This window comes from Musca domestica, unplaced genomic scaffold (assembly GCF_030504385.1).
Source record: "Musca domestica strain aabys unplaced genomic scaffold, Musca_domestica.polishedcontigs.V.1.1 4, whole genome shotgun sequence".
NCBI lineage: Eukaryota > Metazoa > Arthropoda > Insecta > Diptera > Muscidae > Musca > Musca domestica.
The window spans coordinates 17709146-17732175 of NW_026712328.1; the positions used below are offsets into that span (position 1 = coordinate 17709146).

The window sequence follows — 23030 nt, forward strand, 5'->3', positions numbered from 1 at the left end:
TTTAGCTTGTTATGATCCAGTTTAATGGACAATAAACATTCATTCTATAATTATTATATAATTTGCCGAAATCTGGAATAATTTTTAAGCATTCAATAAGTTATTAGAATCACTTTTAATTTCGAATTTGATTTTCCATTACGTCAATAATGTAAGCGGATATTTGTTTATTACGGTATATAAGCAACAAAACATATTTATAGTCCTCTTGCTTTAATTGGTCATTGGTCATTTCAATAATCTCATGTTAAGTACTGGAAACATTATTAAAAAAGTTAGTCCAATGCAAGAAATAATTTATTTAATATTTACTTTGATTCTAGCCTATATTATTATGGAGTTTGTAATGATAGCCCCTACAAATCCACAGCTTACTTATTTACTCACGTTGATGATGTGCAGTGCATAAATGAAGCCATATAAACGTCGAAATGGCCATGTGTTTGTAAAATAACTGCCATAGAATCTAATTAAAAGGATCCTTGGGATATTATTCTTATTTTATGACGGCACACATGGGTATTTTGTTTGAAAACAAAATAAAATACAACACTCGCCAACAACGGAAGCCAAAAGTACCAGGAATTAAAGGTAATTAAATATAAAATCTCAGTTAATACGTTTAATTATGTTGAGGATACCAGTATTCGCTGGTGATGGTGGCGGTGTTTGGCTCCTGTATGCAATCCTATGGTCAAAGTTTTAACAAGTTTTCTACTTTCATCATGCCTGCCGTCCGTGAAGGTTTCATGTATACCACAAAAGCTCCAAATGTATATAGGAAGTGATTGTTTTCGTTTAGAGTTTTGCATTAAAATCCGGAAAACAATCTGTTGTATGACTTTATGTAAAAGCATGCTTTCAGGCAGAGAGCAAGTTGGGCATGGATATTAGCGAAAGAAGCAAAAAGATTACATACGTGTGGAAATGCACATGCACAAAACTATGTTTACAATATTTACAAAGGAATAGAGGTTTCTTGTGTGAACTATTTTATTTCCTATTAGTACGTACCATAATATGCATCCTTAGCATATTTGTTAAATCGATTCAGATTGAGAAACATCTCCTATATATTAGTTTGAAATATATGCCACTTAGATGCCATTAAACTCATTCAATAACAATCATATGTTTTTTTAATTTTGTCATTTTCCTTATACTTTTACTTTAATATTACGTCAAGTTTTCCCATTTTTTATTGAGAAATATTTTCATAAAAAAAGCAAATTTATATATTTTCAAATTGTATTTAATTTCAAAATTCTGCTACTTATGCTAAAGCAAATTTAAGCCAATTTACCGTAGGGAGCTTCCTTGTTGACGGGAACATAGAAATCACCGGCAACCATGTAAGCGTTGGTATCAGCACCCATGCGAACGGAGCTATAGGTAGAGCCACAGCTCTTGGCGACGGCATCTTCGTAGTTCTGGCACTTCATGGTGGCGAAATCGTCCTTTTGGACAGCTTCAACGTAGTAGATAACGGAACGGCTGTGAGCGCAGCTACCGGTAACATCAACACCGCAACCAGGTTGAGATTTGCCGCCGTTGGGGTAGAAAGCACCCTTACCGATGGGTTTCAAGAAGCCCAATTTACCACCGTCAGTTTGGATAGATTCAACATAGTAAGCATCAGTGCTGGACAAACGCTTGTCGGGCTTATCGTAGCTGTACAAGGGGAGGGCAGGGTCCAAACCGATGATGGTGTGAGCTTGACCACTGGCGATGTTCTTACCGGTGAAACCAGCAACATGGGCACCCAAGCTGTGACCAATGATTTCCAAATCAGCCAATTTCATGCCGTAGTTCTTAACCAAGAAATCAACCAATTTGGCGACCTTCTGGCCAACACCGGGAACAGCCAAAACGGAGGAGGCATAATCAACGGAACGAGCACGACCCCAATCAACGGTGATCATGTTGTAGTCACCCTTGCCCAAGAAAGCACCACGGATACCATAGTTGACGTAGTCATCCTTGCTGGAAGTCCAGCCGTGGATGGTGATTCTGGTGGGGTGCTTGGCATTGAAGGGAGAAGCGTTGATGGATTTGGTGGTGGTGGTGATTTCAACACCATCGCTGGGGTTGGATTTGGTGTACAACAAGAAGGTAACGGGATTGGTGGTCAAACGGCCTTCCAATTGTTCAGCTTGGTTCAAGTAGTCTTCGGCTTCATCAAGATCGACCCATTCAAAAGAGCCATCAGCCTGGGGAACATACCAACCGTTTTCACCGTTGACGCGTTCCTCTTCAGGAATGGCGGAAGCAGCAGCTGTAGAAAAATTGCAGACAAATATTTTAACGGCCAAGTCCAAATGCGTACCAAAAAGAAAGTCTTACCAGCAGCTACGCAGAGAGCAAAAATAACGAAGTATTTCATGGCTAAACGAAATAATACAACTGATTTCTGCAAATTCTTACTCTTTTATACCATTTCGACCATGGACAGCGAAAAGGGGTATGTAACGCTATCTAATTCCCGAATGGCGTCACCATTGTCTATCTTAACATCGCGTGAAAATTTCTTATCATTCAAGTACCGGTTGTATCTGAAATCCGTGCAAAATGTTCTCTAATGGATTTCTATGACCAAACATGTGTCTTTCGATTTTCCCTAGCCAGTGGTATCGAAACAAGTGTAGTAGCCATTATTCCGATTAATTACTCGAGAAAGTAGATAGTTGAGATTAACAAACTATTTTTTAAAATATTTTTATTGTTGTTTTTGTCGCTATATTTTTAATATATTTATATGTGGTGATATTCTTTTGTCTACAAACGCATGTAATTTCAATTTAACTTATCTGTCCAGTACTAATCAGTGTCTGATTATTTGCCTTTAAGTATAAATCAGGTGATTAGCCACCCCCACACATGAGCTTTATCTTTTGAGACAAAAGATTTTTTTAATGTAAAACACACCTACTTCACTTACGTGTGACTAAGCAATTATTGATGTTTGTTAGGTATTATGGAATGGAGAAAAAATTCATACTAATTTTGGTAAATGTTGTATAAATATCACTAATTTTTATACCCTCCACCATACTATGGAGGGTATATTAACTTTGTCATTCCGTTTGTAACTCCTCGAAATACTCATATCATACCCAACAAAGTATATATATTCTTGATCAGCGTAAAATTCTAAGTCGATTTAGCGATGTCCGTCTGTCTGTCTGTCCGTCTGTCTGTCTGTCTGTCCGTCTGTCTGTCTGTTGTAATCACGCTATCTTTCGAATGAATTGAGATAGGTGGCTAAAATTTTGCACACATGTTTATTTTTCCAGTAGGCAGGTTAAGTTCGTAAATGGGCCATGAAGGTCCACGTTTTCATATAGCCCCCATATAACGGTACCTCCCTATATTCGGTATTTTGATGATTTTAGCGACATTAATCACGGGAATTGTTTCAAATTTGGTATTTGAAGTTCAAAATGGATACTACACCCTAAGACGGAAAATTATCCGTGCAGGTCCACGTCTTGGTATAGCCCCCATAAAACGGTACCTCCCGATATTCGGTATTTTGATGATTTTAACGACATTATTCACGGGAATTGTTTCAAATTTGGTATTTGAAGTTCAAAATGGATACTACACCCTAAGACAGAAAATTATCTGTGCAGGTCCACGTCTTCATATAGCCCCCATATAACGGTACCTCCCTATATTCGGTATTTTGATGATTTTAGCGACATTATTCACCGGAATTATTTTAAAATTGGTATTTGAAGTTCGTTATGGGAACTACCGTCTGTGGCAGAAAATTGTCTGTGCGGGTCTAGGTCTTCGTATAGCCCCCATATAACGGTACCTCCCTATATTCGGTATTTTGATGATTTTAGCTACATTATTCACCGTTTATTTCAAGTTTCGAATTTGAATATGGTAATGGCTTATGACAAACAATGCCTATGTATGTCCACGTCGTATAGACCTCAAAACAACGGCTATATTCGGTATTTTTAAAATTTTATCAGAATTTTTTAAGGATTTTATTTTTTGAAAATTTCCAAATTCGTTGCAAATGGTGGAGGGTATTAAAAGTTCGGCCCGGCCGAACTTACTGCTTTTTAACTTGTTATTATCTGTTAAAAATTACATATGTATAATTATTGGCATAGCTTTCCTTAATGTACAGCTAGACTATACTGTCAGCCTAATGGTTACAGATACTTCTAATAAAAAAACGTGCCTATAAATCTTATCGCCCCTAGACTCTATTACCGAAGTAGGTTTTAGGACATTTGGAGGCGACTTAGCGTTGTCTGTTCGCACATAAACCCACAAATCGTTGTGTTTTCTTCAAAATAAGATAAAATCGCTAGATGGACAATATGGGCCACCACATGGAAATACCGTACTGACAATACCGGCCTATTCCTAATGCAAGCCACACACGATACAACTGGTTGTACAACTTGGAGAGGTTGTATTCAAGATTGTATCATTTGTGGTCCGGTTGTACGAAGTTGTGTCTGGGTTGCACAAAAAATCAAAATTTTTTGATATTTGGTATGTTGTACCAACCGAATGTAACGTTTGTGGGCATGTGGCATACAAGTTCATTTTGTGTTTATTTTTGAAGAGGCAACACCATTGTTTCCCACATCCAAACTATACGAATCATATGTGTGATTTTAATGTATATATAAAAAGGAATTTCAATTTATAAAATTAAATTTCCAAAATTAATAATAAATAAAAGCTATTGAGTCAATTATAGAGAATGATTTTTCCGGTGTCATCCTAACTCAACTAAACTCTACGGAAAGTGAAGTTGTACAGTAAGTTGTATCGTTTGTGACCGAAACACATAATTTTAGTACTCTTCAAGTTGTACAACCAGTTGTATCGTGTGTGGCTTGCATAACAATAACAATTTAAAAAGCAGTAAGTTCGGCCGGGCCGGTGAGTATTGTACCTAAAATCGTCAAAATACCGAATATAAGGACGTACTGATATATAGGGCTTATACGAAGACCTGGTCCTGCATAGGCAATTTTCTGTCACAGACTAAAGTTCCTATACGAACTCTAAATACGTAATTTGAAACTACTCCGATAAAATGACGATAAAATCTTCAAAATACCGAATATCGGAAGGTACCCTTATGTGGGGACCGTTATGTGGGGGCTATACTAAGACGTGGAATGGCATGGACAATTTTCCATCTTAGGCTTCAGTATTCATTGCGAACTTCAATTACCCAATTTGAAACAATCCGGTGAACAATGTCGCTAAAATCATCAAAATACCGAATTTAGGGAGGTACCGTTATATGGGGACTATACGAAGACGTGGACCTGCAGAAACAATTTTCTCTCCTAGGCTGTAGTACCTATTTGGAACTTCAAATACCAAATGAAACAATTCCGGTGAAAATGTCGCTAAAATCATCAACATAGCGAATATCGGGAGGTACCGTTATATGGTGGCTATATGAAAACGTGGACCTACATGGCTCATTTACGAACTTAACCTGCCTACTGCAAAGTAAAAGTGTGTGCAAAATTTTAGCCTTCAATCTCAATTCGTTCGAAAGATAGCGTGATTACAACAGACGGACAGACAGAGGGACATCGCTAAATCGTGACGGACATCGCTAAATCGACTAAGAATTTTACACTGATCAAAAATATATGTACTTTGTTGGGTCTGACATGAGTATTTTGAGGAGTTACAAACGGAATGACAATGTTAAAATACCCTCCATAGTATGGTGGAGGGTATAAAAAGAATGACATTTTGCTACCCATGTTTCTTTTGTTTTTTATTTTTTTAATTTTATTGAATGAAAGCAAAAAAATGTGGGAAATCAATCAATCATTAAATCAAAATCAATTATTAGAATAAGTTTAGATTTGTTTGAATTGGTCACCTTTGGCACAAATTATGGCCTTTAAATGGCCAATAAAACCGTCACACGATGCCCAAATGTTGCTCTGCGGTATTTTGGCCCATTCCCGACTAAGCGCTTGCTTGAGGTGACCAAGTGCCAACCTTTCTTTCCAAAATACTCCAGCCTCAGTAGTCCAACGGATTGGTATCCGGAGATTTTGATGGCTATTATGAGCTGGAAATGAAGCGAGGAAGCCCATTTTATAATCATTCTTGGGTGGCGCGTGATGAGTGGGTGATTTCTGCTGATGTTGCTGTTTTCTTCCGTCCACTTCCTTGACGTCGAGCTACGCTACCAGTATCACGGTAACGAGCGATGGTACGAGACACAAAAGATTTATTCACATTTAAATACTGGCGTGCTCTAACGAAAGCCACTTGTGGTTTTCCAGTCAAATATAAATAAATCATACTATCAAGCTTGAATTCCATCACGAATAATTTTTTTTTCTGAAAACTTCGCACCAAAATGCTTTTGTACGCTTGTAAACAATATAATGAGCTATCGCTGGAAAAATTTTAACAGCTGTCGGACGAGTGGCCTTCGTGGTTTCGTGGCTTCGAACCAGTGATTTTATCCCTAAGAAATAGTTTCAAAATATATTTCTGGGTACATCGCTCAAAAAAAAAAAAAAAAAAAAATTTGTTATTTAGACCAATGTGCGACATGGTCTAAATATTGGTCCTCTATATGATTCAAACTTAGAACGTAATTAGGAGTTGTACTCATAACAGTTTACGTTTATAATGGGAATTAGTGAGAATTAATGTTGGAGCTATAATAATAATTATACCCTGGGGTTATTTTAAGTTTGGTTTGGCCCAAACATAGGAAACTATATTGATTTAGTAGTTGCTCCAGATGTCACAATTTTGGACAATCGACTCGGAATTTTTCATGGGGCTAGAGTTTAGGGCTGGGCAGAAGAATGGTCATCTAATAATAATTAATAATAATAGCTAGTGATTGAAATAGGCCATAATTTTTATATAAAAAAATTTCATTAAACCGCGATTATTTTTAATTCCAGCGAAATCACAAATATTCGAAAATGTTACATTTGATCGTTCCATTGATGCTGATATCCAAGTCATCGCATTTATAGCAAAATATATACAATGTCATATATCAATGAAGGCGATGTTAGTTAGAAGGGTTTAAAATGAACCAAAACAATCAATAATTCTAAAAAAAACGCATTAAAATCTCTTAATAAAGATGTGAATATTTTTCTGTAATATTTTGTTTAAACTTTTTATCATATTTTTTATCGCATGAGATTTTTCAATTTGACTTGATTGAATTGTACATTTTTATAGCCTCCCCCATTCTATGGATCAGCGTAAAATTCTAAGTCAATTTAGCGATGTCCGATTGAGATTGAAGGCTAGAATTTTGCATACATGCATAATGTACCAGTAGGCATGTTAAGTTCGTAAAAGAGCCATGTCGGTCCAGGTCTTCGCACAGCCCCCATATAACGGTACCTCCCGATATTCGGTATATTGATGAATTTATTATTATTCACCGGAATTGTTTCAAATTTGGTATTTGAAGTTCGAAATGGATTTTTCAGCCTAGGACAGAAAATTGTCTGTGCAGGTCTACGTTTTCGTATAGCCCCCCCATAATGGTACCTCCCAATATTTGGTATTTTTATGATTTTAGCATCATTATTCACCGGAGTAGTTTCAAATTACGTATTTAGAGTTCGTAATTGGAACTACAGTCTGTGACACAAAATTTTCTATGCAGGTCCAGGTCTTTGTATAGGCCCCATATATCAGTACCTCCTATATTCGGTATTTTGACGATTTTAGGTACAATAATCACCGATATTTTTTGAGATGTCGCATTTGAGGTTGGTAATGGATGCTACAGACTGTGACAGAAAATCGTCTATTTAGATCCAGGTCTTCGTATAGCTTCGTTATAACGGTACCTCTCTATATACGGTATTTTAATGATGCTTCATTATTCACAGTTAATAATATGGTAAAGACTTATAACAAACAACTTATAACAAACTTATAACAAACACGTCGTATAGACCCTACTATAACGGCTATAGCATGCGCGTAAAAGTATGCTTTAAAATTTTGCTTATAAAATGAAAACAAGTAAGAAAGCAGCTATGTTAAGCCGGGCCGAACTTTTAACAACCTCCACATTTGGAAAGAACTTGATTATATACAAAAATTCGTCGAAATATACAGCTAAATTGATGACCGTTAAATAGGGGCTATACGAAGACCAATTAAGATTTTCAAATACGAATTTTGAAGTAATTCCGGTAAAAAATGTCACTAAAATCATCAAAATACCGAATATTTGGAGGTACTGTTATATGGCTATACGTAAACCGACATGACCTATATACTTGTGTGCAAAATTTTAGCCTTCTTAATTCGTTCGAAAGACAACGTGATTACGACAGACAGATTGATATCGCTAAATCGACCAAGAATTTCACGCTGATCCAGATTATATATACTTTTAGTGTCTATCATGAGTATTTCGAGGAGTTAAAATGGAATGATAAGTTATTATTCTTACTTATCTGTCTCTAACATGATGTATAAACTGGCCTAAAAAATCATATGATAACATCTCTGAAATTTACTTAGCATATTTTTTAAGCTTATCTGTGGCCACAGCTACACTGGGATAATAATATTTATATTAAAAAAAATGAAGAAAAGGGTCACCGTCATATTCGTTCGTCGTCCGTGTAATAACCATATAAATGCTTATTTGCATATTTATATCCCTCGTAATATTAGAGCTTGGGCAAAAGCCCTTCTGTTAATCAAATTCTCATTAGGATATTAAAGCAGCTACCTGTATAACATGTTGACCCAAACATATCCATTAGCCAATGTTCAAAATGTAAATGAACTCTAAAATTATATATGAACAATAATAAAACATTATGGACATATTTCATATGGCTACGAAATATATTCTGCCATCCTAAAACTATATACCCAAAAATGATTTTTATGCGCATCTTCATTTGTTTGGAAAGCTAAATAAAACAATTGATTAAAAATAGTCACGTCTATAATTTTAAAACCTTATGAATATTATTTTGATCAATTTTTTTATTCGACATTTCCTTTTCTAACCAATTTTTTTAAGCCAAAACACCATAGGGATATTCGCTGTGAACGGGCACGTAGAAATCACCGGCAACCATGTAGGCGTTGTGGATGGCACCCATGCGTACGCCGCTGTATGTGGAACCGCACTTCTTAGCAACAGCATCTTCATAGTTTTCACATTTGATGGTAGCAAAATTGTCCTTCTCGATGGCTTCAACATAGTAGCTGACAGAGCGACCATGAGAGCAGCTGCCTGTAAGATCAGCACCACAGCCTGGTTGTTTCTTGCCACCGTTGGGATAGAAAGCACCCTTACCGATGGGTTTCAAGAAACCCAATTTGCCACCGTTGGTTTGAATAGACTCAACATAGTGGGCATCCGTGCTGGATAGACGTTTGCTGGGCTTGTCGTAACTGTACAAGGGAAGGGCAGGGTCCAAACCGATAATGGCATGAGCCTTACCGCTGGCAATGTTCTTACCGGTGAAACCAGCAACATGGGCACCTAAGCTGTGACCAATGATTTCCAAATCATCCAATTTCATGTCGTATTCTTTAACTAAGAAATCGACCAAGGCGGCAATTTTTTTACCCACACCGGGGACAGCCAAAACGGAAGTAGCATAATCAACCGAACGAGCTCGGGCCCAGTCAATAGCTATAATGTTGTAATCACCCTTTTTCAAATAGGCTTTGCGAACACCGGAGTTAACGTAATCATTGCTATTCGAGGTCCAACCGTGAATTGTGATTCTGGTGGGGTGCTTGGCATTGAAGGGAGAGGCTTTAATTGACTTGGTGGTAGCCTTGATTTCATGGCCTTTATCAGGATTTGACTTGGTATACAAGTAGAAGGTAACGGGATTTGAGGACAAACGTCCTTCCAATTGTTCGGCTTGATTTAAGTAAGATTCGGCTTCCTCAAGATCGACCCATTCAAAGGATCCATCGGTCTGGGGAACGTACCAACCGTTTTCACCGTTGACACGTTCCTCCTCCGGAATGACAGAGGCACAAGCTAAAGTAAAGTAAATAATTAAAATGAAATTATAAAATCTTCCAAAGGAAACCAAAAAGCAATTTCTTACCAGCAGCTAAGCAAAATCCCAATAGCACAAAATATTTCATTGTAAAACGAAATAATATTAACCAATTGTAAAGTACTCCCTTATATACAAGAGACTATCTTCAAGTTGGCTATATTTGTTTTTGGTTTTTTTCACATATGTGAATTATCATTAGCTTTATCTGCATGTTTCGGACAATTTTTTATTTTGGTTGTATATAAGTACTAATCAGTTATTAATAACAAGTGCGGTGCAGATACCAATCGATAAAAAATCTGCTTTTAAAAACAAAACATTTAACATTATCGATTTTAAGTACTTTATAAATTTCTTCCACAATTTTCACACACGACATTAATTTGAAGTAAAAGCTCAAATGAGATAATTATTTATATTTAGATGTTTTTACACATAAGCAAGAATAACAGCGGTTAAGTATATTTATTTTATATAAGACATTTTTATATAAAGTGGATACATGTATTACAACAGATATGTATTACAACAGACATTAGGAAAAAACGTTGTTCGTATAGAAAATCATTTCCCAACATACCAAAACTAAATTAATCGTCAATACAGCTTCAAAACAATATTATAAAAAATTGGTAAAATTTAATATCCAGACCCATGATGTTATATATGGATCATTCTATCTACTCGAGCTGTATCGATCTAATGAGATTAAGCCTGACCATTTTGCAACATCAAAATACCACGGCATCCCGAACAAACAAACAAGCCAACACTGTTCTATTAATAGACAAGGCACGATTGACGAAGGGGTTTTAGTTGTAACAGATAAAACCAACTTACATGGTCATGCTACTTCGTTCATGTCAAAAGAAATCATAACAAGTGGAGAAAGATGAAAATGTTTTTAAGTGCGGTTGTAAGATTTAGAAGATTATCCAAAAGAATTTTTAGTTTTATATAATTCTTTGGTTCCTCTTCTATTGAGCTTACGATATCGTCACTTTGGTAAAAAAGTTTTTTGTCATAGCTTTTTATATTTAGATGTTTTTACACATAAGCAAGAATAACAGCGGTTAAGTATATTTATTTTATATAAGACATTTTTATATAAAGTGGATACATGTATTACAACAGATATGTATTACAACAGACATTAGGAAAAAACGTTGTTCGTATAGAAAATCATTTCCCAACATACCAAAACTAAATTAATCGTCAATACAGCTTCAAAACAATATTATAAAAAATTGGTAAAATTTAATATCCAGACCCATGATGTTATATATGGATCATTCTATCTACTCGAGCTGTATCGATCTAATGAGATTAAGCCTGACCATTTTGCCACATCAAAATACCACGGCATCCCGAACAAACAAACAAGCCAACACTGTTCTATTAATAGACAAGGCACGATTGACGAAGGGGTTTTAGTTGTAACAGATAAAACCAACTTACATGGTCATGCTACTTCGTTCATGTCAAAAGAAATCATAACAAGTGGAGAAAGATGAAAATGTTTTTAAGTGCGGTTGTAAGATTTAGAAGATTATCCAAAAGAATTTTTAGTTTTATATAATTCTTTGGTTCCTCTTCTATTGAGCTTACGATATCGTCACTTTGGTAAAAAAGTTTTTTGTCATAGGAGTTATTTTTAAAATAACTCCTAGGGAGAATATCCCAGACAAAAAACAAGGGAACTGATGAGGATTGGTGGCTCTTTCCGAAACCAAGGTATTCCCTGCCTTACCCCTGGTAAACATTACCATCGTTTAATCGGGATTAAGCCTTACCATTTTGCACCAACAAAATACTATGGTTTTGTAAAACATTTTGTGATATTTTTTATTTTTTTGGTATATATTTTACTAGCTGAACCCGGTGCGCTTCGCTACCCCTTTGATTTTATATGCATTCAAATGAATAAGTGTTTAGGGGTTGGAATTGACCAAAAACTGAACATTTTCTTGATGTCGCAATATTTCTACAGGCCACAGTTAAAGACCACTCGATAAGGAGTTTCGCGTAATTTTAGAGTTTAGGACAGGGCAGAAGCTTAGTATTTTTGATAATATTTAGGAGGTAAAATGAACCACCACTTTTGTGTGAATTTTTTTGAATAATTATTAGCACGACAGCGGGCGTAAATTTAAGTTAATGCCACAGGTCGAAAAACAAAGGTTGCAGATGGCACTGTTTAAAAATCGCCCAATATAAGTTTGGACCTAAAGAGCTTTTCCGAGGAGGGTGTCACATGGTCGGGCCAGTTAGACTATATCCTTTTCTTAAGGCTAATTAATATACACATCATGTTAGGGTCATATGTAAAGTTACTTTTTATGAATACCCATTAACACGACATAGGTCATAAATATATGGCCAATGCTCTGAACATGTACATATCTTCGTGGGTTCTTTTGCAGGACAATATACTATTATTTCAAGAATGAAATGAAAATTAAATGTTTTTATACCCTTCACCACATAGTGGTAAAGTTATATCTTTGTGCATTTGTTTGTAACATGGAGAAGGAAGCGACATAGACCCATAGTTACTTTTGATGATCTTCATAGAATTACTTGCTTAGTCGATTTATGAGTGTCCGTCCGGCTATGTATTCGGCTATGTGAAAAAATGCAGGTCGCATTTATTATTCGATTGAGATGAAATTTTGCAAAAAATGTTTTTTTGGCCCAAGAACGAACTTTATTAAAATTGGATCAATCAAATTGGATCACATTTAGATATAGCTCTCATATCTCTTGAACCGAATTCTGGTTAATTGTGGAAATAATGGCTAATATCAGCCCAAATGGAGTGAATTTCGAGACGTAAGTCTCCATGTTGTGCAAGCCGACATATATTTTTTTAATATAATCCTTCTCTAAGTAATATCATGTACTCTGTAGCAAACTATAACTATTCTAAAGCCGAATGTTGATCTACTTGAAAAAAAAATCTTTTGTTACGGGAGCTCTACTAAATATGAATAGTGGTGTAGGGTATCATATAGTCGGCACTGCCCGACTTTTGACTTTTCCTTACTGTTGGTGTAAGTTTCATATAACAGGAACTCCCCCACTAATATATGACCTGTCCCAGAACTGCAAGAATGTAAAAGTTTTTACCTCGATATTAAATTTGCCTTAATGATATCGAAAAATATTTAAAAACTAGTGGATTCTTGCGGGTTCTTGGACATACCAATATAGCCCATATAACGCTACCTTCCGATTTTGGGTATTTTGATGATATTAACGACATTTTTCACGGAAATTGTTTCATATTTGGCATTTGAAGTTCGTAATGGATACTGCTGCCTAAGACTCCCCTATGGCTTATGACAAAAGTTGCGCATGAGGGTTCACCTTGTCGTATAGACCCTAAAATAATGGCTACATTCGGCATTTTTAATATCTTAACATAGTTTTTAACGGATTTTTTGGAAATGACCAAATTCTTTCCATTGTTGAAGGGTTTCAAAACTTACAGCTTACAACTTACAGTAAAAGTGTTCTATTTGAACAATATTCAATCAGAGAAAGTTTCGTTACTGGAGTAGAATTTTGTGTTCTATAATAGTGAAACGAGAAACCAATTAATTTTCGCAATTACTATACGTTTGTTTGTGATTATCTCCTCGGGGCGTTGGTGCTTCCTATATTTTTGTGAATATATATGTGCGTACATAAGACATTGGTTATTTTCCGAAGTCGTAACAAATGCTAATGCTCATAATTAACTATTTACACTAAAGATCTAAGGTTATTGAACTGAAATGTCAATTTGTAAATGTGTCGTGGAAAACAAATAAGCATGTAAATAAAATACTGCCAGACCATATACTTATCATTCACTTATTTCGCCTTCAAACACAACAGAAAATACATCCTTCACATTACTGGTGAAATTGCTATTGGCTTTTGGATAGACATTCCGTTTGAGTGTTATAATTACATTCTTTATATTTGTTTTAATACAATCTCTATGTGCGACATGTATATAGCATGGCCAACAAGTTCTGCAGGACGAAGTAGAGTGTACAAATAACTGTTATTTTTCCTGAAAAATTTTAAAAATAGTTTTTCAGATATTGCTGTTCTACAAAACTAGTTAACCGATTATAACCGATAAATAACTCCTTTTTAATCCCGCTACATATTAACGTAGCATTTGCTGTGAGGAATTGATGTCCCATCATTCAGATGTATCATCCCTATTATCCAGTTTGTAGGTGTGAAAGAAATAAACCAATAGATGCTCTAATCAATCATACTTTATTTTCAAAACTTAGCATGTCAACATAACCAAATCAACCCAATACACCATAAGGATACTTGCTATTGACTGGAACATAGAAATCACCAGCGACCATATAGGCATTAGAGGTAGCACCCATACGAACGGAACTGTAAGTGGAACCACAGCTCTTGGCAACAGCATCTTCATAGTTTGGACACTTAATGGTGCCGAAATCATTAATGGAAACGGCTTCGACGTAGTAGGTAACAGCGCGGCTATGGGAACAGCTACCGGTAAGATCAACGCCGCAACCGGGTTGAGTCTTGCCACCGTTGGGATAGAAAGCACCTTTACCGATGGGCTTCAAGAAACCCAAAGTACCACCGTTGGTCTGGATAGATTCAACATAGTAGGCATCGGTGCTAGATAAACGTTGAGTTGGTTTGTCGTAGCTGTACAAAGGAAGGGCAGGGTCCAAACCGATAATGGCATGAGCTTGACCACTGGCAATGTTCTTGCCGGTAAAACCAGCAACATGGGCACCCAAGCTGTGACCAATAATTTCCAAATCAGCCAATTTCAAGCCGTGGTTCTTAACCAAGAAATCGACCAAGGCGGCAACTTTTTGACCAACACCAGGAACAGCCAAGACCGATGAGGCATAATCAACAGAACGGGCACGACCCCAGTCAACGGTAATCATGTTGTAGTCACCCTTTGCCAAGTAGGCATCACGAATACCATAGTTCACGTAATCATCTTTGCTGGAAGTCCAACCGTGGATGGTGATTCTGGTGGGGTTGCGGGCATTGAAAGGAGATCCATTTATCGATGAGCTTGTAGCCGAGATTTCATGTCCGTTATTGGGATTGGACTTGGTGTACAAATAGAAATTAACAGGATTGGTGGTTAAACGACCCTCGAATTGTTGGGCTTGATCCAAATAGGCTTCAGCATCATCGCGATTAACCCATTCCAGGGATCCGTCTTCTTGGGGAACGTACCAACCGTTTTCACCATTGACGCGTTCCTCCTCCGGAATAACGAAGGCACAAGCTATTGTAAAGGATAATTGGTTTTTTAAATCCACATCTTTTCAAAAGGTATCCACGAATTTCTTACCAGCAGCTACACAAAATGCGAATACAACGAAATATCTCATGGTTAGACGAAATAATATCGAACACCTGTGCATTTCTTCCTTTTTATACTTGGGATGTGGAGTTCTATCAAGGAGTGATAATCAGGCTTCAGATAACCAAAACATTTTTGCAGCTATCGCATTTTTCTCTGACGTCGATTGTGATAAATGCATATTATAATTGGAAACAATTGATTCATAGATTGTTTTAATTTTCTTATATTTTTTTTTTTTTTTGACGTTTAAAGACTCTATTCTGGTCAGATTTGATTTTCATTAATAAGTACTAAACACTTAATATTTGTTTTAATCAATCTATTTTTGAACATTAATATTAAAATCTATATCTATAAAAGAGGAAAATGTTTGTATGTTTGTTTGTTTGTTTGTTTGTTTGTTTGTAATTTATGGACTCGAAAACCGCTGAATAGATTTTCCTGAAAATTTCCATATTTACTGCAACATCGCCTGAAAGTAACATAGGCTATATACATTTTTGAATTTCCACTTGGAACTGGAGATATAGCATCAGAATCGGAGGTACCTCCCAAAAATTTAGATTTTATATGCACATATCTATTGATTGGTTGAAGATACAGTCTCCAAATTTGGAATACGTAACGGAATTTGGAACAAAAATAAGTTTGCCAAATTATATTGTAATCGGTTCAGATTTGGATATAGCTCCCATATATATTTTCGGCCGATTTCAAGCATTTGATGCACCAAACACGCTATGTATCCCCAATTTCAATGAAATTTGAAACGTGTGATAGATTTTATCTAAAAAATTGATTTCCCAAATTATATTGAAATCGGTTCAGATTTGGATATAGCTACCATATACATTTTCGGCCGATTTCATGTATTTGGTGGACCAAACACGACATGTATTTCCAATTGTAATGAAATTTAAAATAAGTAACGGAATTGGGAGCCAAAATGAATTTGTCAAATTAAATTGAAATCGGTTCAGATTTGGATATAGCTCCCATATATATTTTCGACCGATTTCGTGTATTTGATGCACCAAACACGCTATGTATCTCTAATTTCAATGAAATTTGGAATGTGTAGCGGAAATTAAAACAAATATACATTTGTCAAATTATATTAAAATCGGTTCAGATTTGGATATAGCTCTCATATATATTTTCGACCGATTTCATGTATTTTATGCACCATACACGATATGTATGTTCGATTCCAAAGAAATTTGGAATATGTAACGGGATTTTGATTAGAAAATAAATTAGTCAAATTATATTAAAATCGGTTCAGATTTGCATATAGCTCCAATATATATTTTCCCCCGATTTCACATATTTGATGCACAAAACACGATACGTATTTCCGATTCCAACGAAATTCGGCATGAGTGGCTAAATTTGGTACAAAAATAAATTTGACAAATTATATTCAAATACGCTCAGATGTGATTATAGCTCCCATATATATACTCAGCAGATTTCACATATTTGATGCACCCAAAGCGAGAGAGACAAAATCTGGCACCAGCAAAAATTGCCAAATTATATTGAAATCAGTTGAGGTTTGGATATAGCTAACATATATAATTCGGCCGAAAAAATACGATATATATGACCGATTCCAATGAAATTCAGAATGTTTGGCGGAATTTGGTTACAATAATAAATGTGACAAATTAATTGGAAATTAGTTAAGATTTGGATATAGCTCCCATATATATATTCTCGGCCGATTTCACATATTTGACGCACCAATTTCAATTAAATATGAAAGGTGTGGCGGAGTTTGGTGTAAAAGTAATTTTTTTAAAATTATATTTAAATCGGATCAGATTGGGATATGATTTTAATAAGAACCATTGACCCACAACGCCTTAGGCTAACACTAAAAAACAACACAACAATTTATTTAAAATACGCTTATTACGGCGAAGTATGTTGCTATCTCGAATTCACTAACTGCAATAGAAATGCCACTCTACTTAAAAAAATTGCAGTTTCCTGCACGCTTGGTATTTGCTATGAAATAAATAAATCCAAAGGACAAACCCTTCGTGTATGCATGTCATGTTACTGCTTTTATAATGATTTTGTTTATTAACGCATTAAATTAGTGCAATATTTTTTTTTTAATTTTTAAATTTGTTTTTCTTTATCTCTATATCTATAAAAGAGGAAAATGTTTGTATGTTTGTTTGTTTGTTTGTTTGTTTGTTTGTAATTTATGGACTCGAAAACCGCTGAATAGATTTTCCTGAAAATTTCCATATATACTGCAACATCGCCTGAAAGTAACATAGGCTATATACATTTTTGAATTTCCACTTGGAACTGGAGATATAGCATCAGAATCGAAGGTACCTCCCAAAAATTTAGATTTTATATGCAAATATATATTGATTGGTTGAAGATACAGTCTCCAAATTTGGAATACATAACGTAATTTGGAACAAAAATAAGTTTGCCAAATTATATTGTAATCGGTTCAGATTTGGATATAGCTCCCATATATATTTTCGACCGATTTCGTTCATTTGATGCCTCAAACACAATATGAATGTTCGATTCCAATGAAATTTGGAATGTGTGACGAGATTAATTCCGAAAATAAATTTGTCAAATTATATTGAAATCGGTTCAGATTTGGATATAGCTCCCATATATATTTTCGACCGATTTCATGTATTTGATGCACCAAACACGCTATGTATCTCTAATTTCAATGAAATTATGGAATGTGTAGCGGAAATTAAAACAAATATACATTTGTCAAATTATATTAAAATCGGTTCAGATTTGGATATAGCTCTCATATATATTTTCGACCGATTTCATGTATTTTATGCACCATACACGATATGTATGTTCGATTCCAAAGAAATTTGGAATATGTAACGGGATTTTGATTAGAAAATAAATTAGTCAAATTATATTAAAATCGGTTCAGATTTGGATATAGCTCCCATATATATTTTTCGCCGATTTCACATATTTGATGCACAAAACACGATACGTATTTCCGATTCCAACGAAATTCGGCATGAGTGGCTAAATTTGGTACATTTGACGTTTGCATTTGACAAATTATATTCGAATACGCTCAGATGTGATTATAGCTCCCAAATATATACTCAGCCGATTTCATATAATTGATGCACCCAAAGCGAGAGAGACAAAATCTGGCACCAGCAAAAATTGCCAAATTATATTGAAATCAGTTGAGGTTTGAATATAGCTAACATATATATTTCGGCCGATTTCATACATATTATGCACCAAACACGATATATATGACCGATTCCAATGATATTCAGAATGTGTGGAATTTGGTTATAATAATAAATGTGATAAATTAATAATAAATGTGATAAATTAATTGGAAATTAGTTAAGATTTGGATATTTGACGCACCAATTTCAATGAAATATGAAAGTTGTGGCGGAATTTGGTGTAAAAGTAAATTGGGGTATGATTTTAATAAGAACCATTGACCCACAACGCCTTAGGCTAACACTAAAAACAACACAACAATTAATTTGAAATACGCTTATTACGGGGAAGTATGTTGCTACCTCGAATTCACTAATTGCAATAGAAAAGCCACTCAACTTAAAAAAATTGCAATTTCCTGCACGCTTGGTATTTGCTATGAAATAAATAAATCCAAAGGACAAACCCTTCGTGTATGCATGTCATGTTACTGCTTTTGTAATGATTTTGTTTATTAACGCATTAAATTAGTGCAATATTTTTTTTTTTTTTTTTTATTAATTTTTAAATTTGTTTTTCTTTATCCAACATATATTCGTAAATAAAATTTTGAATGTATATAAAATCAAAATGGGTAGCGAAGCGCACCGGGTTCAGCTAGTAACTCTATATAATTAACTCTAAAAAAAAAATAGGAAACTATATTTTAAAAACAAAAAGTATATACAAAAAAATTGGAAATGATAAGTATGGACTCTAAAATTTATTCCAAAGAATTTTAGTTCACATACAACAATGCTTGCAATTTATAGAATTATGTAATCAAAATGCATCCTCTGTTGAGAAAGTACATGGCGCGCTTCTTCCACTTTATGGCCTGTTTAATCACCCCTATGAAGTGGAAATTCGGACTATTATGACTAAATTTCGCAACAAATTTACATTGTTGATCATTAAACCACCATAACGCTTACATAGTGTGTGAGCTGAAGAAAATACCGTAACTGTATCGACCATTCTTAATGATTGCGGAATGATTTGGCTGTGAAGCCTTTCAAAGTAAAACTGATGCGCAATTTCTCAGGAACGCAGATTTGTTGGTGAATGTAATCTGGGAAAGTTGGTCGAAGATCCACTTTTTTATCGAAAAGTAGTGCTTAACGATGAATCCCAGTTTTGGTTTAAAGGGTACTAAAATAAGCAGAATGATCGATTTTCAAGTTAAGATCAGTCTGAAGCATTGCAACAGCTTCCAATACATCCAGAAAAAAATCACAGTTTGGTGCGGTTTATGGGCTGGTAACGTAATTCTGAATGGTGAGCGCTACCGTGGTATGATATCCAACTTTTTTTGCCCAAAATGCCAGAGCTTGACTTGTATGACATGTGATTTCAACAAGACGATGCCACATGCTATTGAGCCAGTGTATGTTAAAGCTCCGTAAGTCGATTTAACCATGTCCGTCCGTCTGTGATAGAAAGCTAAGATTTCGCATAGAGTTGTCTTTTGTCTGCAGGAAAGTAAAGTTCGAAGATGAGCTATATTGGTAAAGATTTGCAAAGCATTTCGGCATTTTGATAATTTTGCCTAAATTTGCTAACGCAATAGTTGAAAATATGCAAGTTTTTGTACAGCCCCCAAATAATTGATATTCGCTATTTCGTCGATTTTAGATACATTTTCTGACGGAATAGTTTTAAAATCTGTATTTAGAGTTCATAACGTGTTCTACCTCCTGTATTAGAGTATTGTTTCTATAGGTCCACGTTTTTCTATAGTTCCATACAATGGTACTTCCAGATATTTTCTAAGGTAATTACTTAAAATTTGGCATCCGATAGAGGAATATAACTATTGGTAATTTAATTTTCGTGTAGAAGAGATTGGGGCGATTCTAATCAGATATCAGAAAGAATACGCTTTAAGTTTTCAAAAATCATTTGGCAAGTTTGGCAAGCAGTGTTCGAAAATAAACAGTATGGTATTGTACCGTAGTGTTCTGTACCGTTCCGAGGTGGAGTGGTACACTAAGATAATGTATCGTACCAAAGCACAACCCTTAAAAAATATTTTAGGGATACTGTACCGGAGCACAACAAGAATCGTACTGTACCGCAGTCGGAGCACTAAAAAAAGTAGTGTACGGCAGTCGGAGCACTACAAAATCGTTGTGTACCACATATGTGATATTTATTTCTTGTGAGAAAAGTTAGATGTTTGATGTTTTTTATAATGCAAAAATTACTAGTATAATTAAATATTATGAAAATAAAAGCTGAATTCATATTATTTGTCATGTTTAGATTGGTTGCGAAATTGAAGAAAGTGGAAAAATATGAGAATAGGTAGAAAAAATAAAAAAAGGACCAAATGTGAAGTGATAATAATTTGTATTTAACCAATGAAAATTGTGATTTTTAATTTTCCGCGAAAAAGGGTATTTTAGTGGTTGCGTTATTTACCTGTTACCAAATATTTTACAAAGTATGGCTGAGTGTTTAAAATCAGTTTTATGATTTCGATTTTTTAATGTGATGCCTGTGGTACACTACGTTTTTTAGAGCTCCGACTCCGATTTTTTAGTGTTCCAACTGCGGACACTACGATTACCGTTGTGTTCTGGTACAGTAACATTAAAATATTTTTAGTGGTAGTGTACCGGCTACCGCTAAAATCAAGTCGTGTTGTCTGTTTATTTTCGAACGCTGTTGGCAAGACAGTTAAAAGAATGTAGCATACTGTGGGGGCCTGTATTACACGCGTTCCGCACATCTTCACCACGTAAGGGAAGAACCTTCGCATACCACACTGGATTCGCATAGTGTTGTCCGCGAACAGGAGTGCAATGCAATGGAAAACTATTCAGACCTGGCAAAATGCCTCCTGAGAATTCCTACAGCGTGCCTCCTCATGACTCCAGTGAACCATTTACAAGATGAGACGAAGGTTCTTCCCTGTCGTCAGCATAATCATATGATTTCGTTGCAGTGCCTGAAATTTTGTCACTGCCCAGATATTACCCTTAGCTTTATGACCAGTTGTTGACTCTTAGTTGTTGTAGTCCATTTTTAGGTAAATATAATCCAATGTTCATTCAAAATGCTAGACTTCTTTCCTGTCCTTAACTCTCTTCTCATGCAAAATTCCGTGTCGGTTGGTTTCTATTGTGTGATCAGGAAAATTTTTCTGGTTTTGGTTCATTTGAACCCCTAAATATTTTGCGATCATCTCCAAAAGCAAGAGGCCCCGCTGTATCTCCAAATTTAGACTCATCTATATGATTAACTTGTCAACGATATTTGGCTAGCTTCATCAACGAAATCAGCATAAGAAAGCCAGAAGTTCGTCTTTATGGTTTTTTTTTTAATTTCATCTGTAAGTTATTTTTGCAGCGTTTCAGTAAAATAGAAATGTTTGTTTTTATTCACAAAAAAAGTAGTGGTGCCCGCACTGTCCTAAACTCTAACTTCATGCGAGAATTGGTTTCTGATTGAGACCCTTATAACGGCTGCAAAATCAGAAACAATTTTAGTTGTTGGTCTATTTCAACCTAAATATATTACGGATATCTTAAAAAACAATTGGCCTAGCTCTTCTGTTCTGTACCCTTATGAAAATGTTCGGATCGGACGATAATTGCAATCTGCATATAATAAGTTCAACCTGTGTTGTGAGGGGAAAACATATTACAAAATGTACACTTCAATATTATAAGTCAAATTGAAAAATCGCAATGCGATAAAAAATAAAAAAATATCACATAAAACTATAAAATCTATATTAACATCATTACTGACATTTTTATGTGATTTTTTTAGATTTGATACTTTCATGCCAAGAGGGCATTTTGAATTGACAAAATTTGTCAAAATCGGCTCAGCCATCCTTGAGATATAATCATTCTAGCTAACATCCCCTTCCTTTGTATATACGCATCTATATCTATAAAAGAGGAAAATGTTTGTATGTTTGTTTGTTTGTTTGTTTGTTTGTTTGTAATTTATGGACTCGAAAACCGCTGAATAGATTTTCCTGAAAATTTCCATATTTACTGCAACATCGCCTGAAAGTAACATAGGCTATATACATTTTTGAATTTCCACTTGGAACTGGAGATATAGCATCAGAATCGGAGGTACCTCCCAAAAATTTAGATTTTATATGCACATATCTATTGATTGGTTGAAGATACAGTCTCCAAATTTGGAATACGTAACGGAATTTGGAACAAAAATAAGTTTGCCAAATTATATTGTAATCGGTTCAGATTTGGATATAGCTCCCATATATATTTTCGGCCGATTTCAAGCATTTGATGCACCAAACACGCTATGTATCCCCAATTTCAATGAAATTTGAAACGTGTGATAGATTTTATCTAAAAAATTGA

The 23030-nt window shown here is 35.1% G+C and overlaps 4 protein-coding genes across 6 annotated transcripts in view; 1 reads left to right on the forward strand and 3 right to left on the reverse strand.

Annotated features, from left to right (window-relative positions):
- Positions 1-23030, forward strand: part of LOC101893689 (RYamide receptor) — a 449765-nt gene that overhangs the window by 102898 nt on the left and 323837 nt on the right. The gene's annotated exons all lie outside the window — the stretch shown is intronic.
- Positions 1231-2465, reverse strand: LOC101892147 (phospholipase A1). Its single transcript, XM_005180099.4, has 2 exons — positions 2344-2465; positions 1231-2275 (listed from the first exon to the last, which is right to left on the reverse strand). Exons 1-2 carry the CDS (start codon positions 2381-2383, stop codon positions 1290-1292), a joined length of 1026 nt encoding a protein of 341 aa, XP_005180156.1. The 5' UTR covers positions 2384-2465; the 3' UTR covers positions 1231-1289.
- Positions 8954-10210, reverse strand: LOC101892662 (phospholipase A1 VesT1.02). Its single transcript, XM_011292824.3, has 2 exons — positions 10101-10210; positions 8954-10030 (listed from the first exon to the last, which is right to left on the reverse strand). The coding sequence occupies exons 1-2, from the start codon at positions 10138-10140 to the stop codon at positions 9045-9047; spliced, it is 1026 nt and encodes a 341-aa protein (XP_011291126.3). The 5' UTR covers positions 10141-10210; the 3' UTR covers positions 8954-9044.
- On the reverse strand, positions 14315-15559 carry LOC101891974 (phospholipase A1). The gene is made up of 2 exons (XM_005180098.3): positions 15421-15559; positions 14315-15354 (listed from the first exon to the last, which is right to left on the reverse strand). Exons 1-2 carry the CDS (start codon positions 15491-15493, stop codon positions 14369-14371), a joined length of 1059 nt encoding a protein of 352 aa, XP_005180155.2. The 5' UTR covers positions 15494-15559; the 3' UTR covers positions 14315-14368.